General features: G+C 40.3%; 1 protein-coding gene across 1 annotated transcript; it reads left to right on the forward strand.

Annotated features, from left to right (window-relative positions):
• Positions 1 to 4,469: 4,469 nt before the first annotated feature.
• prep (prolyl endopeptidase) lies at positions 4,470 to 12,894 on the forward strand. The gene is made up of 14 exons (XM_034143856.1): positions 4,470 to 4,669; positions 5,033 to 5,107; positions 5,447 to 5,580; positions 5,674 to 5,804; positions 6,363 to 6,572; positions 7,195 to 7,316; positions 7,422 to 7,527; positions 7,821 to 8,012; positions 8,134 to 8,331; positions 9,009 to 9,112; positions 9,626 to 9,857; positions 9,960 to 10,091; positions 11,256 to 11,412; positions 11,888 to 12,894. Exons 1-14 carry the CDS (start codon positions 4,532 to 4,534, stop codon positions 12,180 to 12,182), a joined length of 2,226 nt encoding a protein of 741 aa, XP_033999747.1. The 5' UTR covers positions 4,470 to 4,531; the 3' UTR covers positions 12,183 to 12,894.
• Positions 12,895 to 13,157: the final 263 nt, after the last annotated feature.

A 13,157-nucleotide genomic window follows, 5' to 3' on the forward strand; every position in this document is an offset into this window, starting at 1 on the left:
ACTTGAGATAGTGTAGTAGTGGGAAGGAGTGCCCTGACAAGTTTGACAAGAATGAAAACACAGTGTGCCAAATACAAACTGCTTCGACTAAAAGATAAAGGTCTGTTTTCAAACAATGACGAATAGCTTTTATGTTTACTGGAATTACCATTGGTTTATCATCAGTATAAAAAAGCTGCGTGCATTCCAAAGTGATCAAAGACTCTAGCGCCAGCTTTTTTCGAAGAACTGACCTTTTATTCTCTCCTCTTTCACCAAGTTCACTTTGGGTAACCTGAGTGCTCTCTTTCCCTTTTCAACATGATCAGTACAAACAATGACAAACTTCCCTTCTCCTCAGGGTGATTGACTCGGTCTTATTGTCGCTCTTATCATGTGTTTTTTCTGCTGAAAGAACTCGTGACTGTACGTCTGAATAGAAACTGACAGAACCTTATTAGAGGTGGAATCTGTCAACCTAAAACAGCCACAAATGAAGTCACCGCTAGACAGCATAGGACTTGTTTCGCACAAATTAATGGTTGTTCTTTTGTCAATGATCGACGCATTATATTAGTCACTGTGTTTTGGCTGTCAATGGTGCAGCCTAAAACATGAACCAACTTTACCTTGGTGAGCAGACGTGCTGTATACATGATGACAAATGCATTAAACATTTCCTATAATTTGTGCACCAATCACATCCGTCTTCCGTGCATGCTGTAATTTCCCTGACTGGATCCTCAATAACATCCTGTTGTCTGAGGACATCTGAGGGGCCAGGTTGGACTGACCCTCCACCACATCACACACAGGACAGAGCACAGACTGTTATGCTGGCCCCGGCTAATGACAGCCGAATGAGAGAAACGGGCAGGAAGCTGTCCCCTGTGATCTCTGTATTTAAAAGCGTCCTTATTATTGCTTGAGTATTGTTTTGTCGCGTTGGGATCCCTTTGGACTACTATTATTAAGTCCAAGGACTGTGACTGTGACAGTATATTTTAGCTGCTGAGATAAAGAAGCATAGACATCCCTTATTGCAATTATGGTCATTATGATTAATAAGCAATATAAATTATTTTTGTAGTAAGAAATTGCCACAATAACTTGCACCAAAGTCTGTTTATATTACCTACAATGATAAGCATGTCTCTCTATAATCACAAAATTAATTAAATTAAAACAAATTAAAACATCTTTCCCCAGACCCTGAATTAAAAAAAGGACACTTTTTTTTTTAAATGGCTGTTTAAATACTCTTTCATGATAAAAAAAGACTAAAAGTCTTATGTTTATCAAGCAAAATAGATACAATCTTAACATGCTAACGTGTGCTAATTAGCATTAAACACAACTGAGTGCATCCTCTGGGTAGCAAGGATTAAACAAAAAACTGTTTAAAAAAGCCCCAGTGAGGGATCTGATATCCTGGATGGACATGCAACAGACAGAAGTAACAGTCATATACAATATGGAAACAAAGAGTGACATTGTTAGGTAAATAACATGAAGTATTAAGTGTAATATGTTTTACTGTTTTAGAAGTGCATTTTTTAGGTTGCCTTTTACTTCCGAAATAGACTATTAAAGACCTAACAAAGACTAAAGAACGAATTACCAAAATTCAAGGCGCTGCTTTCTGCAATTATTTCATTATTGAATTGATTTACTCTGTGAGTAAGAACAGCAAAGGGAAGCGAAAGTATTTAGATGCTTATATGTTACAAAGTTCTTCATTGATATCAGAATATTAATATTATTATTATTATAACTGAACATTCATTGACCAACATATCTTTGCATGTGGTTCTTCATATCTTGTGTTGTTATAGTTATAATGCTACTCATTGCCATTGATTAGCATGAGCAACAGTTTCCTTTCTACTTTCTACACCTTTATAAAGTGCGCTGCTCCACAGGAACCGCAATGAGTAAGGGCGTAGAGATTTATGAATGAGTTAACCTTGTGTTAACCCTGAGCAGCGAAACACAACAGGTGGTCATCCTCCTTTGTCCGCTGCAACAGAGACAGGTGCTTCCGACTATGGTGGACAGATCACTGTTGATTCTGGACAATGGAGGAAAACAGGGGAACAAGAAGGTCTAATCCATGCATGGCCACTTCCAGCCCAGCCCAAGTCTATGTCAAACACACAAATGCATAAACCCACCCACTCTATGAGAATACATAGTCCATATTTCAATGCAAACACAAACAACCTCCTTCAAACTGTCAGTGTTTCTCTCTCCCCGGTTTGTTAGGGAAACAGAGGCGTCAGAGGACAATAGTTCTGTGACCCATAACTGAGCCTGACATAGGCAAACAGGAAGAGATCCCCTTTGCTTAGTGGGGTATCCTGACTCCGGCTTAAAGAAGGGAAGAAGAATGGAGTAGTGGGGGAAGGGGAGACCACTCTTTGACCCATAATATCCACCTACATTTCAGGAAACAAAGGTAGAGCTGCAATTAAAGCTTATTTTCGTCATCGATTCATCTGCTGATAATTATCTAGATTTGTCTGTCTGTAAAATGGTGGAAAATAGGGAAATGTGTTGATTCAATTTCGTCAAAGTCCAACGGTGATATCTTTAAATGTCTGGTTTTGTCAATCCAGAATTCTAATATATTCAATTTATGTGATATGAAACATAGACCTGCAACATATCCTATATTTGAGAGGCTTAAAACAGCATTCCTGCCATTTTGCCTACAAAATGCTTTCATGATATATTGATAGAAGTTGGCAATCATTTTTCTGTCAGTCTAAAAATCGAATAATCAACTGTTGTTTGTAGCTTTAAACAGAAGAGACCAAAACACACACTCCCTGAACCAGAAGAAAAATCAATTGACCTGAGATCAACAATGACCCTTACTATGACACAAACATCCTACCAACATTTTTCTACACAAAGAAAAACTAAACATGGTGTCTTATATTTACTCTCCACTTTCACTGTGCATTCACCTGTGAGAATGCAACCACCTCATCTTCCTCTGAAATCTGGCTCTGTTTCTCAGAAATCTGGCTCTGTTGCATGACGGCTCTGGCGCTCCAGGCCAAATCTGAAAGTAACACGTCAGAGGCATCTCACTGTATGATCAGCAGTGGTATCCAAACAATGGGTTTCCTTTTTGCCGGAAACACTGCCGTGTAATTAAACTTCTCTCAAGACTCCTATCTGCATTGTTGTAGAATGACTTACAGTCACAATGTGGCATCTCAAAAGATAACAACTCATTCAACAATGTGTTGGTTACCATTGAATAATATAGACAGTTGGAAGCATGTTTTTGCATTTTTAAGAGCAGATCAAACCAACCAAACAGTTGGGTGTCCCAGAAAGTCATGTTATAGATAGTTACCTGTTAAAATGAATCCTTCACCTAGTGGATCTACTCAAGCTACCTCAGTGGGCCTTATCTCATGATATCAGTCCTTGTGTAAGAGTAAATGCCAATGATGATGACGGTCAAATTAGGACTGATTGATTAAGTAAGGAGAGACAGGAAGGGAGGGGAGGATGATGAGCAGAAAGAAAGAAGGGTTGACCTCTATCCTTCTCTGTCACGTAGATAAGAGTGGTGATGGAGATTCCCGGTGGATTCGGATAACCTTTTTCTAAAGGTGCAACGTCACCATTTGCAACTAACCCATTTTCTCTGCATTATTCGATTATTTTTTGGGGGAAATAGGGCCATAGTTGTTCCATAAATACTTTTGCCTTATGTTTTAGATTTGGTAACATTTTAAACGGGTGACTTACCACAATCAATACTCATGCAAATTAGCCTTGGACTGTACCTTTGAATTCTGATCTGACAGTAGAATTAATAAATAAAATCCCTGTGAAGAACAGAAACTAAAGTATCTTCTTAATTATACAAACATGTTTTTTAATCAAATAATTAATAATCAAATAGGTAATATCGCCACATATTGGCTTATATTAAATGCAAAGAAAAATCTACTTATGCAACTTTCATTCCAATGTTCACAAGTAAGCTTGAAAGAAGCAATTGAATTTGCTACAGTAGTTTGCCAAAAAAAGATTTTTCTAAAGCTCCAGTTTGGTTGAATTAACTCAAAGGTAACCTGAACACAACAGTATAAACTGCAGCAACACCATGTCAAACCTTAACATGTAATATTCATTGTCATTTTATTTAAGGCAGTTCAAATGTGTGGCTTGTAACGATAAACATATATATGTATTAACAGGAAAATGCTAAATGGATTTAATATTATTGAAGTGCTCAATCACTTATTTTAGCTTCAAATTAGATTATACGTATTGCAAGTTTGAATTATTTTCATTTAAATCATCTTAACTGTGATTTGGAGTTTAAATTAAATGACCTCTAAGAGTTTTAGCCAAATCTCCACATAGTTTATAAACTTAGTTGCACATGTTCTGGTCTCTCGTCAGTAGAGGGCGCCCTGACACCGGTCTGATCCCCCCGGCAACCAGCGGGTTTCTCTTCAAAGCGCTCGTTGGCTGTGTGTAAGCAGAGCATTTTCTGCCAAACCTCCATCTCCTGAAGTTGATGTTTTTCAGACTCCAGAGGGTCATTTCAAAACCACTATTTCACTCTCTGAGGCAGCTCCTTTTGTTACGCAGTTCCCGAAAACTGACCTCCAAAATGTCTTTCCAGTATCCACAAGCTTGCCGTGACGATGCAGTTGTAAGTAAATGCGGCTAGCTAACTAGCCTAGCGTGCTAGTACGCCGGGATGCTTAATCATCATGCTTTTCCATTCATTTGGTGTGAGCGTCTGCTTTGTTAGCATGCTAGTTAGCTTAGCCTGCTCTGACAACCCAGACTGAGTTTGTTGACAAACGTCTGGGCAGTCGTTTCCAGTTAACCATAACTTTATTCACTCTTCCTATATTCATTCTTAGCTAACATTTCTTTGCTGTTTAGCTAACGTTGCAAACCAACCTGAACGTGCTAGCTTGGTAGCATTAGTCTGTTGTTTTTGCCACACCTAATGTTAGCTAGCTGGTTCTAATTTTAACCGCTGTCATTGCTATTTCTCCTCCCTCAGATGGATGTCTATCACGGCGACAAAGTACCAGATCCATACAGCTGGCTGGAGGACCCGGACAGTGAAAAGACACAGGTAAATTACAGTTTATTGCCATATTTTGCATAGAATATTAGTTTGTTAAACTGGATTCTTTGTTTATATTTATGCACTGATATCTCTTGCAATTTACAATTGCTTAAATGTACAGGTCACCATTATGTAAACAAAATACTGGTGTTAGTTGTGATATGCAATTATTACTCATACTCAAACTGCTGAGTAAAACCTGGAGCATAATGTAAAAACACCTGTTGTGGTTTTAATCAGCAACTTTATTCAGATAAATCAGTACATCTGTTTATTTGAACTGTCTGCAGGGATTTAAATACATTGATGTGTACTACCTCTTGGTCTTGTATCTTCTTCCATCAGGCCTTTGTCACTGCCCAGAACCAGCTGACTGTGCCATATTTAGAGAGCTGCGAGGTGCGAGACCTGTTCAAGGAGCGCATGACTGAGCTGTATGACTACCCCAAGTACAGCTGTCCCTTCAAGAGAGGGAGCAAGTGAGTGATAACAATATCATGTTGTCACAACTCTGTGGAGTACATGTGTGAAATATCCTTTTTCATCACAATAATTCTTCTCTTCCTTTTCAGGTACTTTCACTTCTACAACACAGGGCTCCAGAACCAGAGTGTGATGTACATGCAGGAGAGCCTGGATGCTGAGCCGAAAGTCTTCTTAGATCCAAACACATTTTCTGAAGATGGAACTGTTGCCCTGCGAGGTAACGACGAAACAATGTCTTGTATCACTGATGTTATTTTATTACAGGCTTTGTTATTCTTTTAACTATTCCTCATGCTTTTTTCACATATTGTGCAATTCTGCTATTCTGGATATTGTGCTCTTTGCACTTTGATAAGAAATTATATTATACTGTATTCACAGTACGCATTACTTCATCTCATAAATCATTTTTACAATTTGGCTTTATCTTATTTGTTTTGTCTATTTTTAGCTATTTTAATTTGTTGACAGTGATTTTTTTTATTTGATTGCTCCTTTGCGTTATTTTATTAGTCCTTGTTTGCAAAGTAATTTTTGTTAAGTGTTACTATTATAATTATTTATTTCATTGTTATTTCTGCATTTTATTTCAAAGCCTTAGCCCCATGCACTGGCACAGATTCACAGAATGGTTTCTTGATATGGTAATATTGACGGAAATGTAAAACCTTCATGTCCAGAAATTAGCCTCAACATGTACAGCTAAATAAGGCATGTAGCCTTTCTCTGATGTCTTTGTTAATGTCCCGTTTTCTGTTCCTCTGTTCACTTCAAGGCTACGCATTCTCTGAGGACGGAGAGAACCTGGCGTACGGAACCAGCGCCAGCGGTTCGGACTGGGTGGAGATCCGCTTCCTGCAGGTAGAAGGGGCCAAGGCTCTGGAGGATCGCCTGGAGCGAGTCAAGTTCAGCTGCATGTCCTGGACTCATGATGGGAAGGGTCTCTTCTACAACTCTTACCCAGAGCAGAAGGGAAAGAGTGACGGTGAGGTCAAGACCGTGTTGGCTGCATATTCCTGCCTGAATTCCCCTCAGAATTATGAGATTATATATATATATATATATATATATATATCGCACCACCACACACACAGACTGTAATACCCCTGATGAGCAATAACACAGCCTGTAAATATATAACGGATGTGTAATATAATTCACGCTTTATTTTTCATTCAATTTATTCACAATCTAAACAGTAAAGCTACCTCTTTAATCTAATATGGTCACTTTAAAAATATATATATACTGCTACTTTTTTTATCATGCTGTACTTATCTGCAATTCTTTTTTTACCATTTACTATAACTATTGTGTTTTTTTAAAAATTATAATTATTTTTTTTTTTATACGTAAATCTATTCTCTCTACTTTACCTGTTCTATACTTCTGCTGTTGTAATAATGTAAATGTCCCCGTTGCGGGACAAATAAAGGAATTCTGATTGGCTAATAATTGGTAAAGCTAAATACCTGAAACATAGATTTTCTGAGGAAAGATAGATTTTGCGCTACATGCTTCACTTTTAGCTTCAAAGACTTGTAGCTTCCACTGCTCCGACAGCTGTGATGGGTTGTTTCTGAAACCGTACATTTGTTGTCCTCTAGGCACTGAGACCTCCGCCAACCTGCACCAGAAGCTGTACTTCCATATTTTGGGGACTCCTCAGTCTGAGGATGTGCTGTGCGCTGAATTCCCCGACCACCCCAAATGGATGGCTGGAGCTGAGGTGTGCCAGAAAGTCATTTATACCGTCCTAAAATCAAAAAACAAATAAAGATGAGAGCTATGTTAGATATTTAGAGAGGGTTAAGTGATTGGATTTATATTGCAGGTATCAGACGATGGAGGCTACCTGCTGCTGTCGATCAGGGAGGGATGTGATCCGGTCAACAGACTGTGGTACTGTGACCTGAAGACCACTCCTGAGGGAATTACAGGTACGTCAAGATTGTTGTTTTATTTTCTTGATCTTTTGCCTGGCCTTGTCTAAAGGTATTTTTTCAGCATACCCATTGGTGTTTACCATTACCTGGTCATCATTCTAAGATTGACAGGTTTTTATGAGTTATATTTGAATACTGATACTATAAACTTTGTTAACTAAACTGCAAAATAATCATTTTCTGTCCTGTAATGCCAAGAAGCACTTCCTCCATTCTTTTTATATTCTCCGTCTGTTAATGTAAAGTGATCTCATTATAGCGCTAACATACCCCTCCTTTATGTTTAGGACTTTTGCCCTGGGTGAAGCTGATCGACAACTTCAACGCTGAGTACGAGTACGTGACCAACGAGGGCACGTTGTTCACATTCAAGACCAACCTGGACGCCCCGCGGTACCGCCTCATCAACATCGACTTTGCCTCTCCGGCTCAGACCAACTGGAAGGAGCTCATCCCTCAACACGACAAGGATGTTATTGGTGAGCTGCTGCACCTTCCGTACGGTTAAAGTGTTACAACTAGGCGTTTTAACATTTTGATTTCAACCGGAATACACATTTCAGCTTCTTATCTGCTGCCTTTCCCTTGTTTTCCCTGCAGTGTTTGCCACCTGTACCTTCTCCAGCTACGTGTTTGTGTGTTTCCTGCACGACGTGAAGAACGTGTTGAAAATGTACCGCCTGAGCTCGGGGGAGGAGCTGAGGACCTTCCCCCTCGACGTGGGCTCCGTGGTGGGTTTCACAGGACGGAAGAGGGACTCTGAGATCTTCTACTATTTCACCTCCTTCCTCTCCCCAGGTACAAGATTACTCAATACACGGTGTTATGGTTGTTTGTGTAGTAGTGTGTTGTTGTTGTTGTTGGGGAAAAAGTGTAAAGATGTATGCATTAAGTGCTGCAAAATGCACAGCGTAATGCACATGGGATTAAGACAAAAAACAACTATTTTGTGTAAATATTATTGTACAATTGGAAACACAAAACTCACACTGGTGGCATAAAGTACGCTCAAAAGTTGGTTATATTGTATCTTGCCACATGTCTAACAAATGTTGAGGTTGCATTAAGTATAGTTACTGTATAAAGATGAGAGAAGTGATGCACATATAGTCAGATAGACGGTTCTTCTGATGTCCGGCAGTGGCTCAGTCAGTAGGGGCTTGGACTGGGAGCTGTAGGGTCGCCGGTTCAAGTCCCCGACCAGACCTAAAATATGGAGTGTGGACTGCTACTTGGAGAGGTCCCAGTTCACCTCCTGCCCTTCCGTGGTGCCCTTGAGCAAGGCACCGGACACCCCCCTTCCCCCCCCCTCACTCCCATTGCTCCCCGGGCGCTGTACAATAGCTGCCCACTGCTCCTAGTACTAGACTCCTGGTACTAGGATGGGTTAAAAGCAGAGGCCAAATGTCACTGTGTGTGCTGTGTGCTCTGCATGTGTGACCATTAAAAGAGGGGGTTTCTTCTTTTGCATCCAGCCATCATTTACCACTGCGACCTGACGAAGGAGCCGCTGCAGCCGCACATCTTCAGAGAGGTCACTGTCAAAGGCTTCAGCCCCTCAGACTACCAGACCACTCAGGTAATGACAACATTCCAGACTTTATTTGATCCGTGTACACTATTTCTATCAAAGAATACTTCTTCTTTTCATTTCAATATTGGTCACTGAAAGATGAAACATTAATAGAGAAATGTTTTTTTATCTGTTTTCCTTGAAAACCCTAAATATATGAACAATTTCTTGAGTTAGTGTGAATATTGAAACACATTTTCAACATAACATTAGTCAGATTTATTGTTGTTCTCCCAATGAGCACAGTGACGCGAGAAAGTACATTGTAAAAATAAGAACAGATGACATACTTTTAAATGAGGGACTATTTTCCTGTCCTTTATCTGACTCGGGACAGATTCAGGCCGATTAAAAAATAGCCAGAAACCACATTTCTACCATGAAAAATGCTGAAAAAGATGTATTTGATGTTATTCCCAACTCCCATGTGTGTCTAAGAAACATTCCCTCTTATTCCCTGGCTCTGTTCCAAGTCCTACTTGTCTCCTGATGGTGTTTCTTTCTCTGTGTCGTTGCCAGATCTTCTACCCCTCCAAGGATGGCACAGAAATCCCCATGTTTATCGTCCACAAGAAGGGCCTCAAATTGGACGGCTCCCATCCAAGTTTTCTCTACGGCTACGGTGGTTTTAACATCTCCATCACGCCAAGCTACAGCGTGTCGCGGCTCATCTTTGTCCGACATCTGGGAGGAGTGCTGGCTGTTGCCAACATCCGAGGAGGGGGGGAGTACGGGGAGACCTGGCACAAAGGTGGGAGGAATTGTTCTCTTCCATCTTGTTTGTTGTCTCGATGTTTTAAAGTAATACCATTGCAAACTCCTAATTCATACTCTTTGTCTTTTTCCCTTTTAGCCGGCATGTTGGCCAACAAGCAGAACTGCTTCAACGACTTCCAGTGCGCCGCTGAATATCTCGTGAAGGAGGGATACACTACTTCCTCCAAGCTGACGATCAACGGGGGCTCCAACGGGGGCCTGCTTGTAGGTATGTATGCAGCTGCCTGAGGAACGGCTCGTGGTCTGTTTCATCATCATAAAAGACCCTGAGTGGAGACGCCAAAGATTCAAACTAATCTTAAATTATTACAATGAAAGTCTTTTTGCCGAAATGGAAGAGTTGGTGTTTTGATAAAAGGCGTTTATATAAATATAAGTCATTATTATTGTAAAAGCAAAGTGCAATGGAAAAGGATTTAGCAAATAAAGGATAACTTAAAGTGGACCTATCATGCTATATTTGAATAATATAGTGTAGGACCATACCTATATAAGGCATATTTATACTTTTTTTTTTTTTTAAATACCAAACAGATCATGCATTTTAGCCATGCCTCATTTTGCTCAATTTGACATTTTTTAGCTCCGTTTTTGCAAGGGCAGATTCTGTGAGAACAGCACCATCTACTGGCCTGGCATATGTACTACAGCGTCTCCAGCGCTTTCGAACGCCAATGGCCGTGGCTGTCTCCTCCTGATTGGTGGAGTTGGCCCACTAGCCGTAGCGCCACTGTCCTGACGTCAGGACAGTGTTCAAATCTGGATCAGTTTTTATCAGATCCGTTGCAGCCCCTTTTTTAGAGATTTGGGTATGGAGGAAAATAGAGAGGGTTGTGTTTTCTGACACTTGGTGAGTTCCCTGGAACACCGGGGACACATATTCATGTATAAAAGACATACAAAAGTGCATTTTGCATGATAGGTCCCCTTTAAATGAGGCACATGATTAGCATTCAATTACGTTTCTGTTCTGCTGACGAGATCAAGTGTTACCTTCCTTACATTAATACATGAAACCAACAGCAATGCCATCATTTCATCCAGTTTTTTAAAACATATTTGATACAACTTACGCTCTTTTAAGTACATTTTGTTGCGCTCTTTTCCTCTGCAATGTTTTCCAACATGTTTTCCAATGGCACCACCTACTGCTTACCTTGAGGAACAACGCACAATAAACATTTCATATCTGTAGTGAAGGACAAAAAGCATTTATTTGCATTTCCATTGTCACTTTTTCTCAAAATATAGTTATAATTTGCAACATTACAGGTTGGAAACCTGGCTTTAGTGTATTGTAACCCTTTGAAGGAAGCCTTAGTGATGGGCCCCTGTTGTGTCTGACTGTGTGTCTGACTGTTTCCTCTCTCAGCCGCCTGTGTGAACCAGCGGCCCGAGCTGTTCGGCTGTGCCGTCGCTCAGGTGGGCGTCATGGACATGCTGAAGTTCCACAAGTTCACCATCGGACACGCCTGGACCACAGACTTCGGCTGCTCTGAAGAGAAACCGCAGTTTGACTGGCTCATGAAGTAAGTGGTCAGAAACCAGGCGCTCACTCTGGGATCATATTTCACAATCTTTCAGTGGGAGGACTCTTTGGATTGAAAATATAATCTTCAGAATATTTATAGCACTTTTAATACACAAAGGTAACTCAAAGTCCTTCACTTCACAAACCAAACACATAGACAATTACAAAATGAAAACAATACTTTCTTCCCCTTCCAGGTTATAACCAGAGTAACACATAGCTCTTTCATTAGAACTAACACTTAATAAAAACGCATATATAGATATATAAAAATTAAATATATAAAATTACAATAAAATAAGAATGAAATACAATTCAGTTAAAAGCCAAATTGAAAGAGGTGGGTCTTGAGTTTGCTCTTAAGGTATTCTTAAGAACTATTAATGTTTGTTATTTGCTGCCAACACACAAGTTATTTATATTTCCCTACATGCGAGCTAAAGTCTGAAATCTGTACTTTCCCCTTTTTCCAGATACTCCCCGCTCCATAACATCCGCATCCCAGAAGGCAACGGGGTCCAGTACCCCTCGGTGCTCCTGCTGACCGGGGACCACGACGACCGGGTGGTGCCTCTGCACTCCCTGAAGTACATCGCCACCCTGCAGCACATCGTGGGGCGCAGCAGCAAGCAGACCAACCCTCTGTTCATCCTCGTGGACACGAAGTCTGGCCACGGCGCCGGGAAGCCCACCAGCAAGGTCATCCAGGAGGTGGCCGACACCTACGCCTTCATCGCCCGCTGTCTCAACATCTCCTGGGTCAAATAACTGCTCCTCCCGTTACACCGTGTCCTTTTGTTTTGTTTCTTCCTTTATTCATTACATCTTTGGGATACTGTTCACACCAGCTGTTTACACCTGGCCAACGTTACTATACCTTTCTTTTTGTTTTTTTTTGTTTATCCATCTTCCTCCCTCCCCTTCCTCTTAGAGTGAGCCTGTTATAGACTCACAGGACTCATCAACTATAAACCAACATTCAGCACTCTCAGCTAATGTACCCTCTCCTGTCGGCCATTTTTGTAGTCCTAACGAGAGGAAGAATGACTACATTATCAGGTTTGTAAAGGGAAGGGGGTACTTTAACGATTACAGTTATCAGCCAATCAGCAGTTACAGTCATGAGGTGGAAGTGGGGGAAAAAAGTGTATTTGGTGAACATTTCAGCGTCCTCTGAGCACTTCAATGTGATGCATATTATTTATTTTACATGTGTGCACAGAATGGAGGCAGTGGGATGTTGAATGCCTCCAGTATGTACAAGTATAAAGACAATGCTGACACCGCAAGTCTGCAGTACTGCAGTGAGAAACTTGTGTGTGTGTTTGTGTGTGTGTGTGAGTGTGAGCGTGTTTAAAGGTCAGTCCCCCATTTTTTTCAGACTGATAATTTCTACCTCTTGACATGTGCTGATTGTTTGCCTTTTAAAGGGAACAAAACACAATGCCACAACTACAATAAACAACTTTTTAAACATTGAGTTACCGTGCCAATTTTATTTTGTAAAATTATTATTTAAAGAGCTCAATTACCACTGCGGAGAAAAAAGATGGATTATAATAACACATATTTAAAATGGCTGTTGCATACATGACTTTAACTGCATATAAATTACCCAACAAAAGTCATATATTTGACTGTAAAACAGTTATGAATAATATAGTAATCAATTAGATTTGTCACGATACAGATTTTTTTTTTATGATAATCTTTCCTGACTGCTTGAGCGCTAAAATAAACAGA

The sequence above is a fragment of the Trematomus bernacchii genome, unplaced genomic scaffold, assembly GCF_902827165.1.
Source record: "Trematomus bernacchii unplaced genomic scaffold, fTreBer1.1, whole genome shotgun sequence".
NCBI classification, from domain to species: Eukaryota; Metazoa; Chordata; class Actinopteri; order Perciformes; family Nototheniidae; genus Trematomus; species Trematomus bernacchii.

Excerpts from the sequence above, each read along its gene's own strand:
- prep (XM_034143856.1), top strand. The coding sequence starts at position 4,532 with ATGTTTTTCAGACTCCAGAGGGTCATTTCAAAACCACTATTTCACTCT. Across the intron at positions 4,670-5,032 it reads CTTGCCGTGACGATGCAGTT|ATGGATGTCTATCACGGCGA; the intron begins GTAAGTAAATGC and ends CTCCTCCCTCAG. Across the intron at positions 9,858-9,959 it reads CGGGGAGACCTGGCACAAAG|CCGGCATGTTGGCCAACAAG; the intron begins GTGGGAGGAATT and ends TTTCCCTTTTAG.